Source organism: Neomonachus schauinslandi, chromosome 7 (genome assembly GCF_002201575.2).
Source record: "Neomonachus schauinslandi chromosome 7, ASM220157v2, whole genome shotgun sequence".
Taxonomy (NCBI): Eukaryota; Metazoa; Chordata; class Mammalia; order Carnivora; family Phocidae; genus Neomonachus; species Neomonachus schauinslandi.
The window spans coordinates 54,035,965-54,059,074 of record NC_058409.1 but is presented as its reverse complement, the minus strand read 5'-3'; the positions used below and the strand labels follow the sequence as shown (position 1 = coordinate 54,059,074).

General features: G+C 35.3%; 1 protein-coding gene across 5 annotated transcripts in view; it reads right to left on the bottom strand.

Annotated features, from left to right (window-relative positions):
- Nucleotides 1–296: 296 nt before the first annotated feature.
- Nucleotides 297–23,110, bottom strand: part of POLK (DNA polymerase kappa) — a 48,364-nt gene continuing 25,550 nt past the window's right edge. For 3 of the 5 annotated variants that reach the window (XM_044916790.1, XM_044916791.1, XM_044916793.1), the window contains 9 exons: nucleotides 18,894–19,133; nucleotides 17,583–17,707; nucleotides 15,809–15,975; nucleotides 12,715–12,747; nucleotides 6,798–6,894; nucleotides 3,990–4,161; nucleotides 1,420–2,376; nucleotides 573–615; nucleotides 297–391 (listed from right to left, as the gene is read on the bottom strand). In XM_044916790.1, coding sequence (XP_044772725.1) covers nucleotides 307–391; nucleotides 573–615; nucleotides 1,420–2,376; nucleotides 3,990–4,161; nucleotides 6,798–6,894; nucleotides 12,715–12,747; nucleotides 15,809–15,975; nucleotides 17,583–17,707; nucleotides 18,894–19,133 — 1,919 coding nt within the window. In that variant the 3' untranslated portion in view covers nucleotides 297–306. The remainder of the gene's footprint in view (nucleotides 392–572; nucleotides 616–1,419; nucleotides 2,377–3,989; nucleotides 4,162–6,797; nucleotides 6,895–12,714; nucleotides 12,748–15,808; nucleotides 15,976–17,582; nucleotides 17,708–18,893; nucleotides 19,134–23,110) is intronic. The other 2 variants (XM_044916792.1, XM_044916794.1) reach the window with 2 other exon arrangements.

The window sequence follows — 23,110 nt, the reverse complement described above, 5'->3', positions numbered from 1 at the left end:
ATAAGGAAACAAATCACTTTCGATTCCATTCCTAATTTCTCATTTTAAAATTATCTCTAACAGGACTGATTTTCGGATTGATGTATAATAGGAGTGAAATTCTCATGGTTATCCAAAAGGTGTTTACAAAAGTTAATTAGAACATATTCCAAATTCATATAAAAGAAATGTCATTTGGGGAAGAATTATTGCACTTGCCTTTCACTACATGAATCTATAAACTTAATGAAGAAGAAAAGATTCATTGATTATAAAATAAAAAGTTTCTATTAAGAATAAAATGTTCAATGATAAAGTGTTCAATGTTCATTTAAAAAATACATCAAGAGTGTGTCTGGGATTGTTTGGTTTTGTTTTCTTTGATGCTGAGTACTTTGTCATCAATCCTGGCCTGGAATAGAAAAGAACACACAGTTAAAATGCAGGAAGATATTTGAAAAATGTTTTATGAATCATCGATTTTTTTTAATTTTACTTGATTTGTAAGAGCAAATTTTAACATCACCTAAAAATTAAACCTCAAAATATAACAATTTTATAGCCAGCTCTGTTAAAACTCAAATTAGCCATACCTTTTTGGTTTTGTTGCAGTCTTCTGAACTCTGCCTGAGTTATCTTTAGTGGAAGAAAAGTCAAGAAATGCCATAATGAACAACATGAAATAATTAAAAAGCTGTATAAAAATCTAAAAAGTTAAAGCTGACTGATTAGAGATAATAAAAACTTCTTTAGTACTACGTAGTTCATATTTAGACACATCAAAAAACTAACTTTATTGCATAATTTCTTTGTAATTTACTTATTTTATGGTATTGCACTTTAAATTTTAGACTACCAAAAACAACTTAAAGAGGCTTTCTGGCTGTGTGATTATGTTAATTTACCACTGTGCCTTAGCAAAAGTTCTCTGAAGGAATCTCTTTCTTTCTCTTTTTTTAAATTGAAGTATAGTTGACACACAATGTTATATTAGTTTCAGGTGCACAACATAGTAATAGAACAAGTTTATACACAACATAGTAATAGAACAAGTTTATACTCTATGCTGTGCTCACCACAAATGGAGCTCCCATCTGTCACCATACAGCACTATTACAATACCATTGACTATATTCCCTAAGCTGTACCTTTTATCCCTGTCTTAGTCATTCCAAGGGAATTTTGCCTTTGATTAGATTACTCGGCTCCCAAACTTTCGAGTTCGTTCTGTGCTAAATCAAGCCCAGAACAGTTTTGCCAAAATTTAAAATCTAATGGCTTCAGTTAATTCTAACCTATGCTAAGGTAACTAACATTTCCCTAAATGGCAGCATACACAACCTATCCCTTTAATAGTATGTGCTTTAGATTTAACAACAATCTTAATTTTAATAAAACAGTCCTAGAAAATCGAGTTCTTTAAAGTGACTGCAAACTCACCAGCACTTTTGGTGCTTTCCCTGGGTTGGTTAGCTAGATTAACTTTATCCTTTCTCAGTTCCTGGATAATGCCTTTATTTAAGCATACATCCACATGCACATTGAACAGGGTAAGATCTGAAGTCTTTTGTTTTAGGTTACAAACAGGACAAACTAGAGCTTGGTCTGTTATCACTTCATGTAAATGAGGCTGGGAGGATTCTTGCCAACTTAATGACCCAGTATCTTCCAATGAAACAGTAGAGGAAGAATTGTGACAACGTTCCTCAATATTAAATGATTTGCTTGGAAGACTAGCATATTCCTCTTTGTTGTGCTTATCACTTAAACTGTCTACACTTTCTGCTTTACGTGGGTTATCTTCAGTCTCTACTAGCTCTATACAATCTACTGAATTGATTTCTGAATTCTTCTGATGGGTTTCATAATCCTGCTTCTCATGGAGTGAGAAAGAAGGATGTACATTTTCCTTCTTGTTAACTTCTGTAGAGGAAGCATGTGAACATGAGAACACATTGGAATCTTCACTGATCGAAGGTCCATCAAGACATGCATCTACATGTTTATTAAAGGCTTCCAGACTGATGCTTCTTTGTTCCCTAAAGCAAATTGGACAGGTAAATATCTGAGAGTTATTTGAATTCTCCAACGTTTCTAAATTCTCATTCATCTTCTTCTTTAAAACTTGAAATGAATGTGATGTCTGTAAACTTTGTTTATCCACAGCTTCACATTTAAATGTGTCTTGGTGGCTCCATTTCCTTTCTGATCGCTTTTTATCAAAGAAACTCTTCTTATGAGACATTTCTAGAGGTTTTAGAAACTGATCTTTGTCCGTTTTCTCTAGTATATACCCAGTGCCTGACAGAGTTTGGTTTCCAGCCTGTAAGAAGCCAATAATGCTCCTTTGTTGGTGTTTCTTGTCTTCTTCATTGGGAAAACTGGATAACCGTACACCTAAATTAAACAACCACAATTAATTTCTTAACAAAGCCAATTCACTCATAATGCATAACAATATTTTGCATAAAATTATTGTGACATATATACAAAAGGATGTTTAGAGAAAAATAAGCAATACTACATATTTTCTGAATTAAAGTATACTTTTTCAAAATGGGTACTTTGTATGAAATTTACCTTCCTTTATAAAACTGGGTATCACTAAATAGTATCTGTTGGAGTTGGCATGATTATATAAGTCTTTCAATTAATATCTGATACAAGATACCATTATATACCAACTCTAGCCCTTTTTTCCCAGTAGCCTTTGTTTTTTAGAGCAATTTTAGGTTCATAGCAAAAATGAGCAGAAAAGTATAGAGTTCCTACATATCCTCTGCCCAGTATATAGCCTCCTCCAATCAACATCTTGCACCAGAGTGGTATATTTGTTACAACTGATGAACCTATGTTGACACAACATTAACACTCAAAGTCCATAGTTTTTATTAGGGTTTATTCTTGGTGTTGAACATCCTATGGATTTTGACGTATTTAATGATATGTATCCACCATTATAACATCATACAGAATAGTTTTTACTGTTCTAAAAATCCTCTGTGCTACCTATCCTTGACATCCACTGATCTTTTCACTGTCTCCACAGTTTTGTCTTTTCCAGAATGTCACACAGTTCAAATCACACAGTATTTAACCTTTTCAAATTCGCTTCTTTCACTTAATAAAATATATTTAAGGTTCCTCCATGTCTTTTCATGGCTTGATAGCTCATTTCTTTTACGCACTGAATGATATTCCATGGTCTATTCCAGTTTCCATTTACCTACTACTGAAGGACATTTTGGTTGTTTCCGAACTTTGGCAATTATGAATGAAGCTGTTATAAACATCCGCTCTTTAGCTCTCTCAATCAACATACTTTAGTTAATCGATTTCAAGTGTGTGCTATGTTTCATATATGAAAGTATGGCTAATGATCCACTCTTGGCAGTAAAGCTGGCATCTGGAGAGCTTATCCATGGACATCCTCTCACCCAATTCACTTTAGAAACTTGGTTTGTTAATTTGTTTGTTCACCATGCCGTGGCTGCAGATATGGTTTTATATTGTCACAAACCCTTATCTGTAATTCTGAAATCTAAATAGCTCTGAAAATTGTAAGCCACAAATGGTAATTGATGACTGAACTGATGTGAGGCTATTTAGGGTCTTTCCAACATAGTGTGAATATTTTCTTGTTTTGCTACAAAAATATTAATGTGTTTATCATGAGGTGCTGCCTCAGATACCAAAGGAGTATTACATAATATACTCAATATGTACTATATTTGTTTCCTAAAATCTGAAAGGTTTTAAATTTTGAAACATACCTAGCCCCAAGGATTTCAGTCAGTAGGAAGGAAAAGAACAACTGTAACTCGTTCTTACAGGAATTAAATTAATGAGTATAGTTTCACATACATCAGGTTTTAAGAATTAAGAAAAATGTCAGCATAGGTACCAACTCCTAAACAGGTTTAAGAAATAAAATGAAGGAGAGAATATTTCCCAAGTTGATTTCTTTGGGAAAATCTAGCAGATTTAAGGAAAAACAAGAAAGGGCATACCCATAAGTCTTAATCTCAAGGGATGTGGAAAATCGGCATCAATTTCTGTTCTTAGCAATTCTCTAGCAATAGCAAATATTTCTTCTGCAGTAGAAACAACAGATGAAACTGTAGATGCACGAGTTTTCACTTCAAAATTTACATTCTTCAGTTTAATGGTAATAGTTCTACCCTATAACCAACAAAATACATTGTTATATACAGTTTTCTAACTTCTAGAAAAAAGTTATTTTGTAGGTTAGAAAAAATTCAAAAACATCTCTTACATACACATAATACAGAAGTATAATCAATTATTTATAAAACATGGTAATGAAATCTGTCAAAAAGAATAACTGAAATATATAAGTAATCTAAAAATCCCATTTTAGCCCATAATTATTACTCCCCTACCCAAATGGATTTTTATAAAAGAACTTTTTATATAAAAGGCAACATTAACTGATCACTTTTTTTTTACTAAATCTCTTTTAGAATTCAGTACCTAAAAAGAGAGGAAATAAGCTTCTTAAAGGGGTCTCCATTGAAAGGGTCTTGCAGACACCTCACACTTACTGTGTGTCTACTACATGCCAGATACTATGCTAACCCATTTACATGTAAGAACTCCCTTTGCAGTTATGGTTTAATGGGTACAGAATTTCAGTTTGGGATAAGGAAAAAGTTCTGGAGATTAATAGTGGTGATGGTTGCACCATATGAATAAACTTAATGCCACAGAAATGTAACTTAAGAATAGTTAAAATGGGGCGCCTGGGTGGCTCAGTTGGTTAAGCGACTGCCTTCGGCTCAGGTCATGATCCTGGAGTCCCTGGATCGAGTCCCGCATCGGGCTCCCTGCTCGGCAGGGGGTCTGCTTCTCCCTCTGACCCTCCTCCCTCTCATGTGCTCTCTCTCATTTTCTCTCTCTCTCAAATAAATAAATAAAAATCTAAAAAAAAAAAAAAGAATAGTTAAAATGGTAAATTCTTCTTTTTTTTAATTTTTTTTAAGATTTTATTTATTTGCGAGAGAGAGAATGAGAGACAGAGAGCATGAGAGGGAGGAGGGTCAGAGGGAGAAGCAGACTCCCCGCCGAGCAGGGAGCCCGATGCGGGACTCGATCCCAGGACTCCAGCCAGGATCATGACCCGAGCCGAAGGCAGTCGCCCAACCAACTGAGCCACCCAGGCACCCTAAAATGGTAAATTCTATGTTACATATATTTTACTACCTCCTGGAAGTTCTGAGAGTGGGCTGACTTACTGACTCACTTCCAAAGAATAGAGTACGGGAAGGGAAAATAGTAACTTCATAGTGGAGAAGCCTGGCGAACACTAACTTAATCAGGTGACAAATGTTACTATCACTCGTGATACCTTGTGGCTATCCTATACCTTGAAAGGATGTAATGAGGACATTTCACCTCTGGTATTCTTTCTAAAACTCCATAACCCTGGTCTAATCATAAGAAAAACATCAGCCAAACCTAGAAGGAAAGACACCATGCAGGATACCTGGCCAATACTCCTTAAGACATCAAAGTCATGAAAAACAAGGAAATACTGAGAAACTGTTACAGATTAGAGGAGATAAGGAGACAAGACAAGGAAATGCAATGTGGTTCCCTGGACTGAATCCTCGAACAGAAAGAGGACATTAATGGAAAAACAGGTAAAATCCAAACAATGTCTGGAGTTTAGTTAATAGCAATGTGCTAATGTCAGTTTCTTAGCTTGACAAATGTACTATGACAACATGGCTAAAATAATATAAGATGTTAATAATGAGGAAAACTGGGTATATCAGAACTCTCTATATTACCTATACTACTTTTCTGTATATATGAAATGATTCTAAAATCACAGGTTTATTTAAAAAATTTTAAATCAACTCTCTTTATACTCAAGGTGTCATAGAGAAGGATAATAAGAAATATATAGGGGAGGGCACTAGAAAAAAAAAGAAATATATAGATATCCCATTTTTTGTAATAAACTTTGTTGTTTTCTGTTTTTTGTTTTTTTTTTTGTAATAACCTTTGAATACCTTTGTATTATCCTCTGTAATAACTCCACCTCTGGTTTCAGAGTTTGGAAAATACTAAATATGGATTGTTGTGAGCGGAGATTATAAAATAGAAATTTAAAACCTTCCGGGTTTTGTTCTCAATGTGTGAAACAACCTGGAACAAGGGCCTTGAAAGAAAATGCTTATTCTAGAAAATCATTGTCTACCTGAGAAAAACATTAAAGGATGGTTGGAAAGATACTTATAATAAGTAAATATAGTTCTAGAGAAATCCTTAACTTTGCCTTATTCTCAAATGTCAATATAACTCTGATTTTGAACTTATTCAAATGTACTCCTGAAGTAGTATAAATTCTGGAATTATACTGGAGCCAGCCCACACTTGTAAGTTGCTTCTTCATCTAATCATCTTACCATAGGCCTGAATTACAGGTCAAAACAGAATTTGTCTCTATTGGGAATGGGGAATAATCCTTTCTAATGTTTCTCAATTTGTACTCAAATACAAAATCTAACTCTTCCTTTAGGGTAGCATTTTATTATTAAAATTTTTTTAAACTAGGGGCGCCTGGGTGGTTCAGATGGTTAAATGTCTGCCTTCACCTCAGGTCATGATCTCTGGGTCCTGGGATGGAGCCCCACATCGGGCTCCCAGCTCAGCAGGGAGTCTGCTTCTCCCTCTGCCTCTCCCCTCTCATGCTCTCTCTCTCTCTCTGTATCTCTCTGTCTCAAATGAATAAATAAAATCTTTAAAAAAAATTTTTTTTAAACTAAGAACACCACATCAAAATAAAGTACCTTTAGTCCTTCTTTCTGCAGATCTTGAGCAAGTTCACTGCAAAGTTCCTGGCACAAGCTATATTGTTCTTCTGCTTTACTTATCTCACTGAATGTCCTAGAAAGACAAAAATGATTTTGGTGCACAGAGTAAACTATAATTCAGGATAATTTAGGAGTGATATAGTATGTTAAATAGCCTAGCATCAAGTTATATTTTCTGCAGTACAAAATAAAATTTTCAGATGAAGTAAGATACAATTAAGTAAAAACATCTAAAATCTACCTAAATAATGGAAGATCATTTGTAGTTACACTGATTACCAAAGGTACATTTGCTTTATTTATAATATTTTTTAAAAAGTTGATTAAAGTCTGATATATCACACCAATAAGAGAAAGTATAAAAACCATATGATCATTTCAATAGATGCAGAAAAAGCATTTCACAAAGTATAACATCCACTCATGATAAAAACCCCTAACAAAGTAGGTTTAGAGGAAACATATCTCAACATAATAAAGGCTTTATATGAAAAACCCACAGTTAACATCATTCTCAATGGGGAAAAACTGAGAGCCTTTCCTTTAAGGTCAGAAACAAGACAAGGACGTCCACTCTCACCACTTTTATTCAATATAGTACTGGAAGTCCTCGCCACGACAATTAGACAACATAAAGAAATTAAAGGCATCCAAAGTGGTAAGGAAGAAGTAAAACTTTCCCTATTTGACATGATACTATATATAGAAAACCCAAGATTCCACCAAAAAACTACTAGAACTGATAAATGAATTCAATAAGGTTACAGGATACAAAATCAATATACAGAAATCCATTGCATTTCCATACACTAATTATGAAACAGCAGAAAGAGAAATTAAGAAAACAATCCCATTTGCAATTGCACCAAAAACAATAAAATACCTAGGAATAAACTTAACCAAAGAAGTGAAAGACCTGTACTCTCAAAACTATACAACATTGATTAAAGAAATTAAGATGACCCAAATGGAAAGACATTCCATGCTCATGGTTGGAAGAACAAATATTGTCAAAATGTCTACATTACCCAAAGCAATCTACAGATTAAATGCAATCTCTATCAAAATACCAACAGCACTCTTAACTATAGGGAACAAACTGAGGTTTGCTACTGGGGGTTGGGGGGTGGGGGGTAATTGGGTAATGGACATTAAGGGGGACACTGATGTAATGAGCACTGGGTGTTATATGCAACTGATGAATCATTAAATACTACCCCTGAAACTAATAATACACTATATGTAAACTAACTTGAATTTAAATAAAATCTCAAAAAAAAAACCCCAAAAAAAACCCAAGAGCATTTTTCACAGAACTAGAACAAACAAACCTAAAATTTGTATGGAACCACAAAAGGCTTCAAATAGCCAAAGCAATCTTCAAAAAGCAAAGCAAAGCTAGAGGTATCACAATTCCAGATTTCAAGTTATACTACAAAGCTATAGTAATCAAAACAGTATGGTAGTGGCACAAAAATAAACACACAGATCAATGCAACAGAATAGAAAGGCCAGAAATAAACCCACAATTATATGGACAATTAATCTTCAACAAAGGAGGCAAGATTATGCAACGGGGAAAAGACAGTCTCTTCAACAAACGGTGCTGGGAAAACTGGACAGCTACATGCAAAAGAATGAAACTGAACCATGTTGTTACACCATACACAAAAATAAAATCAAAATGGATTAAGGACCTAATGTGAGACCTGAAAACATAAAAATCCTGGAAGAGATCACAGGCAGTAATTTCTCTGACATCACTCACAACATCTTTCTAGATATGTCTTCCAAGGCAAGGGAAACAAAAGCAAAAATAAACTATTGGGACTACATCAAAATAAAAAGCCTCTGCACAGCAAAGGAAACAACCAACAAAACCAAAAGACACCCTATGGAATAGGAGAAGATATTTGCAAATGACATGTCCGATAAAGGGCAAGTGTCCAAAATATATAAAGAATGAGACAACTCAACACTCAAAAAACAAATAATCCAATTAAAAAATAGGCAGAAGACATGGACAGACATTTCCCCAAAAAAGACTTACAGATGGCCAACAGACACATGAAAGATGCTCAACATCACTCATCAGGGAAATACAAATAATGAGGTATCTATGAGATATCACCTCATACCTGTCAGAATGGCTAAAATCAAAGACTGAAGAAACAAGTGTTGGCAAGGATGTGGAGAAAAAGGACCCCTCTTACAGTGTTGGTGGGAATGCAAACTGGGGCAGCCACTCCGGAAAACAGTATGGAGGTTCCTCAAAAAATTAAAAATAGAACTATCCTACGATCCAGTAATCACACTACTGGGTATTTACCCAAAGAATTTGAAAACACTAATTTGAAGGGATATATGCATCCTTATGTTTATTGCAGCATTATTTGCAATAGTCAAATTATGGAAGCAGCCCAAGTGCATCGATTGATGATTGGATAAAGAAGATGTGGTATATATATATATATTATTCAGCCATAAAAAAAGAATGAAATCTTGCCATTTGCAAAGACATGGAGGGATCTCGAGAGTATAATGCTAAGCAAAATAAGTCAGTCAGAGAAAGCCAAATGCCACATGGTTTCACTCATATGTGGAATTTAAGAAACAAAACAAACAAAGGGAAAAAAAAAAGAGACAACAAAAAAAATAGACTCTTAACTACAGAGAACAAACAGATGGTTACCAGAGGGGAGGTGGGTAGGGGAAACAGGTGAATAGGTGATGGGGATTAAGAGTACACTTATCTTGAAGAGCACTGAGTAATATATGGAACTGCTGAGTCACTCTATTGTATACCTGAAACTAATATAACACTGTACGTTAACTACACTGGAATCTTTTTTTAAAGTTGATTAAAGTCACCAACAGATAATGATAATGCCCTCAGAACTTAAAATACATTATGGTATATGTGTATATAGACTGCTACAGAGGGTTATCTTAAGAAAGTATATAGGAGAACATTATTCTAATTACTGTACATATATTTTTTGGAATAGAAGTATCTTCAAGTAGATGTAAGGGGATGGTTCCTGGCACCTACATAGAGTTGCCTAATAGACAACTGGAAATGGAGGGCTGGTAAGATTAAATGTAGAAATTTGAATTCATCTGCACAAGAGTATTGAAAGAATGCAAGAGGTCATATTAACATAAAAGAGGAAGATGCTAAAGAGAGATCAAACCCTGAGCAGATGACTATTCAGTGAAGAGTTCCCCTTATAACTCTAACCCCAGCTACCCAGTTCTCCTCCAACCAATGTTTCCAGCTTCCTATTCATTTAAATTTCTCCAGAATATTCTTTGTATAAGCAAACAAGCAAACATTTCCCCTGCATTTTTTACATAAACAGAATATTAGACACATTGTTTAGCACCTTCTTTTCTCAATTCATCCTGGTGAGAGTTCCTTATGAATAAATAATTCCCTCATTTTTATACAGCAGCCTAATATTCTAATTTAAAGATGTAAGATTATTTAACCAATGCTCTATTTTTGGAAATTTAAGTTACTCTCTATCTTTTGTTATCATAAAAAAATATAACAAATAACCTGATATACTTAAAACATGACATATGATTACATGTGTGGAATGAATTCCTAGAAAAAAAGCTGTGGGATCAAAGTGCATGTGTATCTGTGAGTTTAACAGACATTGCCAAAATGCTTGCCCCCTGTGGTAGGTAAAATAATGGACCCCAAAGATGTCCAAATCCTAGTATCTCAGAACCCAGTACATTACAGGATAAAAGTGACTTTGCAGATATGATTAAATTAAGATGGAGAGATTATCCTGAATTGTCCAGGTGGGTCCAATGTAATCCCAAGGGTCCTTATAAGAAGACAGGAGGGTGAGAATCACAGAAAGACAAAATGCTAGGTTTGAAATGGAGGATGGGGCCATCAGTCAAAGAACATAAGCAGCCTCTAAAAGTTTTTGGTAAGAAAATGGATCTGCTCCTGGAGACTTCAGAAGGCTTGCAACCTTGCAACACCTTAATTTTAGGACTCCTGATTCAGAACTGTAAGAGAACAAATTTGTTTGTTTTAAGCCACTAAATCTGTAGTAATATGTTATAGGACCAATAAAAAACTACTATACTCCCTCCAGAGTTTATAGGTATTTCACTCCCATAGTCTAGCCAATAGAGTATCTTTGCCAACCCATTAGTGAAAAAGGCTATCTTGAGAACCTTCAATCTGTATTTCTTAAATTATAAAAAAGACTGGGAATATTTTCAATGTTTCAAGAGGTATTTGTACTTCCTTCTTTGTTAACTAATTAGATCTATAGGTTTGCTGGCCCTTTCTCCCCACCAACCCCCAGTATAGTTTCCTTTCTGTTTTTTTTTTTTTAAGTTTTTATTTAAATTCCAATTAACATACAGTGTAATGTTAGTTTCAGGTGTACAATATAGTGGTCCATCGCTTCCATACAACACCTGATGCTCATCACAAGTGTCCTCCTTAATCCCCATTACCTATTTACCCATCCCCTCACCCACCTCCCCTCTGGTAACCATTAGTTTGTTCTCTAGAGTTAAGAGTCTGTTTCTTGGTTTGCACCTCTCTTTTTTTTCCCTATGCTTGTTTCTGTTTCTTAAATTCCACATGAGTGAAATCATATGGTATTTGTCTTTTTCTGCCTGACTTATTTCACTTAGCACAATACTGTCTAGATCCATCCACATCATTGCAAATGTCAAGATTTCATTTTTTGATGGCTGAGTAATATTCCACTGTATGTATAGGTATATATATATATATATATATATATATATATATATATATTAAATATTAAATAGGACAGTACCATCTCACTTTTAGAATCTTTTTCCCCCTCTTTTCCTTTGAGTGTTTTTATGTAAATCACAGCCTAAAACAGCAATGTTTATCAAAGTCATTTACTGAGTATGTTGTCTTGTAAAAGTTACTCAGCCTTTCTGATAAAAAATAACATATGTGAGAGGTTTCTGGCTGGCTCAGTTAGAAGAGCATGGACTCTTGATTTCAGGGTCATGAGTTCGAGCCCCACGCTGGGTGTAGAGGTTACTAAAAAAATAAATAAATACACTTGAAAGAACATATATGTGAAAAAGGAACACAACCTTGTACTAGATCAGTGGTTCTTAAACATCTCAGTGGAACTTTAGTGTTTGGAGGAGATAATTCAGGGACTTTTCAAACAATGACATATTTCTGAAAACAATAAGTCTCATCAAGATTTCATTTGTCTTCCAAACAAGATTGTAAACCACTGGACTATGCCCCCTGTAAGCTCTCTTTCATCAATATCTTACTATTTGACCCTTTTCACCAACATTTGAAGAGTTTCAGGAAGAATTTCCATGGTCCCTTCTTAAATTTCCCAAATAACTACTCAGTAATTTTTCTTATAAACAAAGCTAGAAATTAAGATTTAGAATCCATAAGATGACTGGTATTCATTGAATAGGAGGAAACCAACATTAAAAAAAATAACTGTAGGGCGCCTGGGTGGCTCAGTTGGTTAAGCAACTGCCTTCGGCTCAGGTCATGATCCTGGAGTCCCGGGATCGAGTCCCGCATCGGGCTCCCTGCTCGGCGAGGAGCCTGCTTCTCCCTCTGACCCTCCCCCCTCTCATGTACTCTCTCTCATTCTCGCTCTCTCAAATGAATAAATAAATCTTTAAAAAAAAAAAATAACTGTAGTTAAATTTTTTCCCACGGAGAGCATAGCAAGCAAAGATAATAAAACATTGTACTGGAATACTTACTTTAGTAATGTCAACTACTGAAAAATGTCATTTGGTTTGCACACAAATTTTTCTATTTCAGTGATATTTTACTAAAGATTAAAAGTTAAAAATAACATGAATTATGAACAATTAAAAATAACATTACCTCTCAACGCTCATGCTTTTCCTTTCTCCATCCCTTGAAATGAAAAAAAGAAAAAAAGTTTTCTTTTGCTTTTTCAAAGGAGACTCAGTTCTTTTTAGTCAACCAAAAGGATTTAACATATCAATTACCATTTAAAGATCTCTTTAATGTTTTTGGTTAAAATTTATACACCATGAAGAACAGTGAGGGTTTGTGTGGTTTTTTTTTTAAGATTTTATTTATTTATTTGACAGAGAGAGACACAGCAAGAGAGGGAACACAAGCCGGGGGGGGGGGGGGGGGGGGTTGGTGAGTGGGAGAGGGAGAAGCAGTCTTCCCGTGGAGCAGGGAGTCCCATGCGGGGCTCGATCCCAGGACCCCGGGATCATGATCCAAGCTGAAGGCAGACACCCAACGACAGAGCCACCCAGGTGCCCCAAGAACAGTGAGTTTTTAAAATCTCAAAATAGGGTGCCTGGGTGGCTCAGTTGGTTAAGCGACTGCCTTCAGCTCAGGTCATGATCCCAGGGTCCTGGGATCGAGCCCCACATCGGGCTCCCTGCTCCTTGGGAGCCTGCTTCTCCCTCTCCCACTCCCCCTGCTTGTGTTCCCTCTCTCGCTGTGTCTCTCTCTGTCAAATAAATAAATAAAATCTTTAAAAAAAAAATAAAAATAAAAAAATAAAATAAAATCTCAAAATAAAACTACCAACAAAAAATACAGATAGATGCTAATATGATTATATGTATAATGGATCAAGTTTATATCTATCAAAGAGAACAAATTTGAAAATAGGTTGATATTATAAACTGCTTCTACTAAAAGTGTGAATATAAAAACCATGACTTATAAAAACCAGTAAGAGTTAGTAGCATAATGGCTTACAGTTATATGATATGATTAAATATCAATTACCTAGTTTTTGGCCTAGTATATAACTGTGCTCTCCTATAGCTATTTATTATTCATTTATACCACTCTATAGAACTTCGGTTAGAATTTGGACACAGCAATAGGATGGTGATTTGGAATCTGAACCATCTAGTTTGGTTGAATTCTAGCTGTTCTGATAAATGTAGTTGGAACTAAAAAGCTGAAATGACATGTAGATTATTCATTTTCCACATATTCAGTGAACCTATTAGGAATGAAGTACTGTTCTAGGCATTGGGTATACAGTTATGACCAAAACAGACCAAGTTCTTATCCTTAAGAAACTTATATCTTACTGGAGGGAGACAAATAAACAAATATAGAAGTAAATCTGGAGTATGTCAGAAGGTAAGAAGTATTAAGGATTAAAAAATAAAGCAGAATAGGAGAATAGAGAATGTACATAGCAGGGAAAGGAGGTTTGCTATTTTACATTATTGTAAATTACCTATGAATTTCACTTCAAAGCATTACCTGCATCTTTAAATACCAGATTAATACATGCTATGTTATATCAAGAACTATATTGTTTTCAAGCACTATGGAAATAAAAAAGAGGGTAATTCTTGGGTTAAAGAAAAAAGTTTTATTTCCCATTACCTCCAAATACTAGATTATTTATAGTAGTGTGATTTCCTTCTCTGATCTTTTCATTATATCCACTCAAGATCAAAGTCAGCTAACTATGGGCTAAAGAATGAGGAACATGGGGACGCCTGGGTGGCTCAGTTGGTTAAGCATCTGCCTTCAGCTCAGGTCATGATCCTGGGGTCCTGGGATAGAGTCCCACATGGGACTTTCTGCTCAGCGGGAAGCCTGCTTCTCCCTCTCCCTCTGCCGCTCCCCCTGCTTGTGCTCTTTCGTGCGCACGCTCTCTCTCTCTAATAAATAAAATCTTTAAAAACAAAAAACAAAAAAAAAGAATGAGGAGCGTGGACAGATGAGAAAAACAGTACCTGCAACCTCTGTAAGATTTAGCAGGTTTAATTATTTTATCAAACTTATTTCATATGCCTCCTCAGTAATCTTGCTTTCTTTTAGCTTAGGTATATAAAGGAATTATTTTGGGGGCAGGCTGACAGGATGATGACAAAATTATAAAAGTAGTGCCCCATGTTAATTCCCATTCTTTTTAAAAATGCCCTTCTTTTCACCCACTCTCAACAGTGTACCCTTCTAGCTCTAGGATATTTCTTTTTAAGACTGAGATGAAAGAGTGGCAGGGAAGAATCACAGGACCTCTCTTTCAGCCGTTTCCTCTTCTCCTACATCTTTGCATGGCTGGCCCCTTCAGGTCCCTGCCTCTGGATCATGGCTGCCAACCCCCACTCTTACTCCCCAAGTCATTTTCTAGTCCCTTCCTCTGCCTTACTTTCTTCATTTGTTTATTTGGTTACTTCCTACTTGCCACACTATTCTGTAAACTCCATAAAGGCAAGATTTTGTCTCATTTTCTACTGTTCTTCCCAGTGCCTAAAACAGTAACTAACGAAGTAAGTACTCAGTACTAAATGAATCAGCCAATCATTTACACGTCTGGAAAAAGAAAAGAAATACAGTTGTTAGTTCATGAAGGCTTTCAAATAATCATTAAATCTCCTCACTTATGGGGTAAATTCTGGAATATGAGCCACCTTTCTTTCCTTGACAATCAGACCACCATTAGTCTTGTGTTCTGAACAAAAAACAAAGTAGGTACAAAAAAGAAAGTACTCATCATTCTTCTTGTCTATCTAACCAATTGCTGTGGCCAACAGCCAAAGAGTGATTCTTTGTTCCTCTTTTCCTTTCCTCCCACCTGCAATCTTTTGACTCTAATTCAAAAAATATATTCCAGAATGAACAAGCCTAAAAAAATTTTAAAACATGTTTTCCTATAGGGGCGCTTGAGTGGCACAGTCAGTTGAGCATCTGACTCTTGGTTTCAGCTCAGGTCGTGATCTTGGGGTCCTGGGAGCAAGCCCTGTGTTAGGTTCTGTGCTCTGTGGAGTCTGCTTGAGATTCTCTCTCTCCCTCTGCCTCTGCCCCTCCTGCTCTCTCTCTGGAATAAATAAATAAATCTTTAAAAACAAAGAAAAAAACATGTAGCCTCCATGTTATCCTATAGCCTCCATGTCAATGGTTAAAATTGTTATTTCAGCAAATGATAAGGAAAAAACAGAATGACTATACATATAGATACCTTGCCAGGTGTGTTGAACCTAGACCCAGGGAAATATGAAGGAAATGATGCCAAGATGTTTCAGAGAAAAGAAGAGAAAGCAATGCCCTCTGTTGGTAGAGTTCTGTACAAGTAATAATTCCAAGCGCCTTTAACATTTTCTCTGTAACTTTTCCTATTCCAGAAACCTAGAAAAGAGTCAATATTTATCATCAGTACAGTTTTACATTAAGGCAAGAACAGATATTTAATCTCATTATACCTTTTGTAACCAATAAAAGGCATAAATAATGTGACCATCTTCACAAGTCATACAAGAAAACTACTTTATTTCTAGGCACATCTCCTAAACTAGTGTTGCATGGAAATTTTAAATTTTAAATTTCACGAAACTTTAAAAAGCATTAAAGAGGCGCCTAGGTGGGTTGGTCGGTTAAAAGTCTGCCTTCAGCTAACGTCATGATCTCAAAGTCCTGGGATCGAGTCCCGCATCGGCTCCCAGCCAGCAGGGAGCCTGCTTCTCCCTCTCCCTTTGCCCCTCTCTCCAACTCATGCTCTCTCTCTCTCTCAAATAAATAAATAAAATCTTTTTTAAAAAGGCATTAAAAAAAGAGTTCTATAGTCATAGAAACTTGGAAAATGGTGGAATAAGCAAATCTATTTTTTTTTCTTTTTTTTTTTTTTTAAAGATTTTATTTATTTATTTGACAGAGAGAGACACAGTGAGAGAAGGAACACAAGCAGGGGGAGTGGGAGAGAGAGAAGCAGGCTTCCCGCCGAGCAGGGAGCCTGATGCGGGGCTCGATTCCAGGACCCTGGGATCATGACCTGAGCTGAAAGCAGACGCTTAACGACTAAGCCACCCAGGTGCCCCAGAATAAGCAAATCTAAAATAAACTTTTTACTGCAAAACTTATGAATCTTTAATATAATATTATCTGTTGTTACCCACTAAGGCTGATACGTTCCAAAATTCTCTGACCCCAGAAACTTTTTTAATGGAATAGCTATTCATATCTTGAAAAACACAATGGAAAACACTGCTTTATAGCTACATCTTACATATTCTATACAGTGATCATACATTATATTCTCTGATATAGCCTTTCTTCTGGACATTGAAAAATGTTTATTTAAATTCACTCATGTATGTGATGTGAGAAAATCAAGCCCCAGAGCATCAAATAGAGTGTAGTGTAATTATTGTTTAAAAAAAAAGCATATATGCAGAAAAATCTACAAGCTGTAAAAAATAATGAAACACGCCCTTTCTATAATGCCTAAGGGATCGTTTTACCATTTTAAAGATAGAAATGTATTTTGGGATTTTTTTTTTTTTTGGTCAAAAACAATTAAATTTCTAAATCTCTTTGAAGTATCATACCTATTAATCTGATGGCAATTTAGACTTTAGAACCAAGATAGTATATTAAGTTTCAGCTGAAAGGACTCTTACAAGTATTTTTCTTATTTCTGTTCTTCTTGGCAGAGGTACACTTAAAAGTCTTTCATCTATTACTTTCTTAAAACTTTTTGGCAAACACATTTCCTAAATGTCAATTTTAGGGTTTCATAGAATGACTTCTTCAAATCCAAATTCAATCATCCATTATACTTTTTGCTTGTTACCTACTGTTCTAAAACTTTTCAGCAAAGAATGATTACTACCATCCTAAGTGGTATCTCTTCAGAATATATATATATATGTGTTTATAAATGTAGTTTATATTTAAATATAAATAACATTGTATTTTATATAAATAAAATTTCTAGAAATTTTATACAAAAATCTTACCTTTCTAATGGGTAAGTCCTTGATGAAGTCCATCACAGCTTGTCTGCTAGGGAGAATTTGGTATTGTCCATTTGGTTTATTCTTATCACTGCATACTTTTGCTAACATTGTATTTGGGGCAATGCCTTAAAAGAAGAACACTCTGATGACTCAAAGAAGTTGACATGTATCATTTTAAAATATGAGATGACAATACAGAAATGGTGAATGCAAAAAGTCTGAAATGATGTGGAATGGTACTTTAAAAATAACATCTGATAACTACCTATCTCCCCAGGGCTCAATGCGATTTTAGGAAAAGGAACTGTATTACTTACTGTGGCAGCAGAAGTGAGGAGTATTTAAATCTCCATGGTATTTTAAAGTCTAAGAGTAATTTCTGAGTTTATTTAAGTGATATTATTATTAGTTTACAGACTATCTTTAGTTGCAGTACAGGGTTGACTTATAGAAAAGATCCAGAATATAATTTAGGATGGATGTTCACTCTTTGAAAAGGTCTTTTGTATAGATTATCCACATAAAGAAAAAAAAACAACAAAGATTCTGGGTTGCATTATATTTAAAACAATGGTAATAAAATATATGCACTCTTTTTATGTTATTCACAAAGCAAATTAGTACTTTTCAGAAAGGTGTTTTAAAATTTCTAGGAGATTCGATGATTAAGATAACTTGAAATAGGTATATTCAAATATAATCATTAAATGATTCAATTCAATTTTTATACACATCCTACTAAAATTTGTTACTTATTCTCACACTTTGGTACAGAAAAAAAAAAGTTTAACCTAATCATAATGATAATTTAGGGTCCTCATGATGAAAATCAGTTTCTATGCTAAGACACAGTGGTACCCTCATGGGTTACTGACATTTGTAAAACTCCTTTTCCTTTCACCAGCTGGCCCCAGATTGCTATGTTGCTCGGTAGGGCTTCTTCTATCTTCTACTTTGTGGTCACCTGGGGTCTCTCCTGCATGGTAATCCTGGACAGGGCTGAAGCTTTCAAAGGGAAAACTAATAAAGTATGATGTACTAAGCCAATTAAAATATATTGTATGCTTTAAAAAGGATAGCCACGTGAGATTTATGATAGTTTTTTTCTTTGGGCTCATAGGCTTTTCTGCTTAATTCCAATTTACCTGTAGGTTCACAGTATTCTGAATACATAAAGTCATTAGAAGTTGAATCAAAAAGGATAAGTAAAACATTACTATATGCTTCATAATGAGAAAATACTAATATTACACTTGAATAAGCCAGTCTGAAAATTTTAACTATGTTTGCCACCAAATCACTTTTAAGTACCTGCACTGGCTGTCAGTGTTGTTTTTTGCTCGATTCTGAAACGAATTTCCTTTACCACTTCCTCAGCTGATGTTCCAAAAACAATTGAATTTTGGAGTATTTGAGGATTATTCTGTTCTTCAGAGTTCACTTGTAAAGGATTTCCTTGTGGCTGCAAATCAGGAGGACTATCATCAAAAAGTAGTGGAGAGATGGATCGTTCATGCTCATTCAGTTTATTAGCTTCTTTTCCTGGTTTCTCTAAATTATAAACAGAACAGTAATTATCTTCATTTTAAGAAGTACATACTTCATAAATGAGGTTTTCCAGGGCGCCTGGGTGGCTCAGTCGTTAAGCGGCTGCCTTCGGCTCAGGTCATGATCCCAGAGTCCTGGGATCGAGTCCCACATTGGGCTCCCTGCTCAGCAGCAAGCCTGCTTCTCCCTCTCCCACTCCCCCTGCTTGTGTTCCTGCTCTTGCTGTCTCTGTCAAATAAATAAATAAAATCTTAAAAAAAAAAAAAATCTTAAAAAAAAAATAATAAATGAGGTTTTCCTACATTCCTTCTAAAGACAAAACAAATCTAGTTTAGTTTTGTTTCTAAGAGCCAAGATCAGAAATGTTATTTATATTTCTTTGTTTACCAAAGAAAATACTGATTCTAAGTTTTTCTTAAAAAGAATATTATCTACTTCCGTAGTATACATTTGAAGAGGAAACATCTTATGTAAAAATCATGAATTTGTGTTATCTTACCTAAATTAATTGAAACCTAGAATTGGGTCCAGAGTCACATTACTTTTTTCTTTAAAAAAAAAAGAAAGAAAGCTTTTTTTTCCTTTACCCATTAAATTAGAATTTAGGAATGAGAAAAAGGCATTAAGCAATCAGGAATAATTTTGCCTGAGAAATAAGTTTTGTTTTTAGAGGGAAAAAACCTTAAATTTTCTTCATTCATGGAAGAGACTTCTCAGATATTAAAATACTCTCACTTTTCTTCTTTTAAAAATGTTTTTTTAGGGGCACCTAGGGGCTCAGTTGTTAAGTGTCTGCCTTCGGCTCAGGTCATGATCCCAGGGTCCTGGGATCGAGTCCCGCATCGGGCTCCCTGCTCAGCGGGAAGCCTGCTTCTCTCTCTCCCACTCCCCCTGCTTGTGTTCCCTCTCTCTGTGTGTCTCTCTCTGTCAAATAAATAAAAAATCTTTAAGAAAAAATGCTTTTTTGATTTTGACTTGCTTATGTATAAAGTATCACTTTTACTGAGGGCACTTTTGAAATAAATAGTAATTACTTCTGTAAGTTACACTTCTTTAAATATACAAATTCTTTTTTTTTAAAGATTTTATTTATTCATTTGAGACACAGAGATACAGAGAGACAGAGAGCATGGGCAGGGGGAGAGGCCGAGGGAGAGGGAGAAGCAGGCTCCCCGCTGAGCCAGGAGCCCAATGTGGGGCTCGATCCCAAGACCCTGGGATCAGAACCTGAGCCGAAGGCAGACACTCAACCACCTGAGCCACCCAGGCGCCCCTAAATATACAAATTCTTAAAGTCTAATCAGATTAACTATAATATTATCTGTAGGCTATAACCTAATATTACTATTAAAAAGTAAAGTAAAAATAGTAATCTGGTTTTTACCTATTTTATTTGCCATTTTTCACAAATGGACTGTAAAATATATTTAAATCTGTACCAATATTAAAAATGTCCTCATGAACAAATCCATTAACGATGACTTTCTGGGCTTAATGGAAGAGAAATACAATTTAATGTTTATAAAAATTAAGATTAACAACAGAGCTTTCTGATCTCATTTCATAATTTTATTACATACAAATGTTTTCCAAATTGAGGTAAATGCAGAGCCAAAAATTAAATTTCTAGTTTCAAGACACATATAAATGCATATTATTTTAAAAATGAACTAGGCCTTTTAAGGAGGGTTTTCTAAAGATAATATAAATAATATGACAAACACCAGATTAGTTTCAAATTATAAAGCACATAATATGAATTCAGTTACAGACAAATGTTTTCCAAATCTGAATTCCCAGGCCATATACAAAATAAGCCTTATTTTCAAACTTAATATTAGCTATTATTTAGGTCCTTCAGTTACTTTCATTTTCCATATTCTGGTTTTAAAATGCAGAGCATCAGGTCTCCTGGGTGGCTCAGTCATTAAGCGTCTGCCTTCGGCTCAGGTCGTGATCCCAGGGTCCTGGGATCGAGCCCCACATCGGGCTCCCTGCTTGGTGGGAAGCCTGCTTCTCCCTCTCCCACTCCCCCTGCTTGTGTTCCCTCTCTCACTGTGTCTCTCTCTGTCAAATAAATAAATAAAATCTTTAAAGAAACAATAAAATGCAGAGCACTTCAGAAAGCATTATGGCTGCGGCACAGTTGAAATGGTAACTACCTGGCCCCCTTTGCCCTATCTGGATGGGTAAAAGTCAAGGTAAAGAGAGCTGTACAAAAATTACAAACCAAGTAAGGTACCTGTGACATTCATAAGCCCCTCCTGCAGAGTTATCCCATGTTTTGTACCTCATGAGTCCATCATAGTACCCTTAGGTGGGTCACTGATGGAACGCTAGAGTAGGAAGCAAAGCATGCTGCCTTCAGGTTCTGTCCTTGTTAGAGCAGCTACTGAATGGCCCAGTTACCTATTATTCAATCTGTCTACTTCTCTGTGCGGCCTGGCTATACGACTAATGTTAAAGTAGTTTCTTATTTGCTTTCTGAAAAAAAAAAAAGTCTTTATAATCCCCATAACTGAGGTGATCAGAGTATAAAACTAAGGTTTCTTATCATCTGAAACACTAGGATTAAAGCATCCCATCTTTATGTGGAATATATGGATGGCGAGTGCTAAAAGTATATGGTATTTTGGTTTCTTACATTGCCTCCCACTCACCATGCAGATTTATATGGCAGAATAAACATAAAATAATAATAATTATTTTATTTGTTTATAGACAAAGTATTTAGCAATACTTTTCCAAAGACTGCACCTTTCAGAAAAGGGGCAAACAGCAGAAAAATGTCTTGGACTTCGGAGGAAGATACATCAATCACCTGCCATCGTGCCAACTGACTGTTGACAGCTTCCCATGGCATAATGTGAAATCAGATATGCTGAAAAGTCCAGCCCACAGGGATTTATATATGAGAAAAAAAAGTTAAAACTACTTAAATTGCTTAAAAATATGAAATACAGGAAGAGTAAAGTACATAAGTAATTGAAAGTTCACTTCCTCCAAGAGAGTTTGCACATAGTATAATAAATGAAAAGAACATTAATAGAGAATGAAAATATTTACCTTAGTCCCAGTGTAATTTTTTTAAACATACTGTGAACATAATTGTTATAGGAGGTCCTCAGGGAGATGCTCTGATATAACCATATAATGGTTCCCCCACCTTCTCTTGTGAAAAGTAAGGAAATAAATGGATATGTAAAGCAAACTGACATCAGGCTTTGTGTGCATCTTCCCCCAAACAATAAAGATTTACTACAGAAAATTTTTTGCTCTAAGCCTCTGTGTCCAGGAATGATGCTTGTTTATTGTTTAATGTTTCTATTGAAGAGAGAGACTTGTTCCTTAGAGTTCTAAATAAGATAGTGTAGTTGTGATTTGATGTCCACACTAAACTTGCTCCAAAGATGTGAGCCCCAAACAATATGAGAGTTAGAATGTTATGCCATTGAAGATCTACCATTTTTGCCTCAGGGAAGGTTACAAACAGGTTTCCCCACCACTGGCTGTCCCCACCTGACGAAGTCAATGAGTTGTGCACATGAAATACAGCTGGGGGCTGTGAGCAAACCCTCTGTTTCTACCTTTTCATCCAGGTGAACTTTGCTCAGGGGTCCAGGACAGCTATTTGAAGTAATCATACCTCTGACAGAGGGTTGAAAGCAGTATATGTAATATCTACATGTTCTTTGACATTATTTTGTATAAGTAACAAAGGGATCATTGGAAAAAACCTCAGGGTCATGAAACTTCTGTATCAGTGTATACAAAAGAATCACAGTAAGGTCTAAGGCAAAGAAGAGAGTTGGGAGTCATTAATTTTGGCAAGGTTGAAAACAGTTATAATCACTGTATAACCAGATTATAGATAATTTTGAAAACGAGGGGAAAAAACCCCACCCAATGTTTTGATATGTTTGAGGCTAATTTTTAAAAAATCTAATTTCTTTTAACAACTACAACAAAAGGCCACCTTA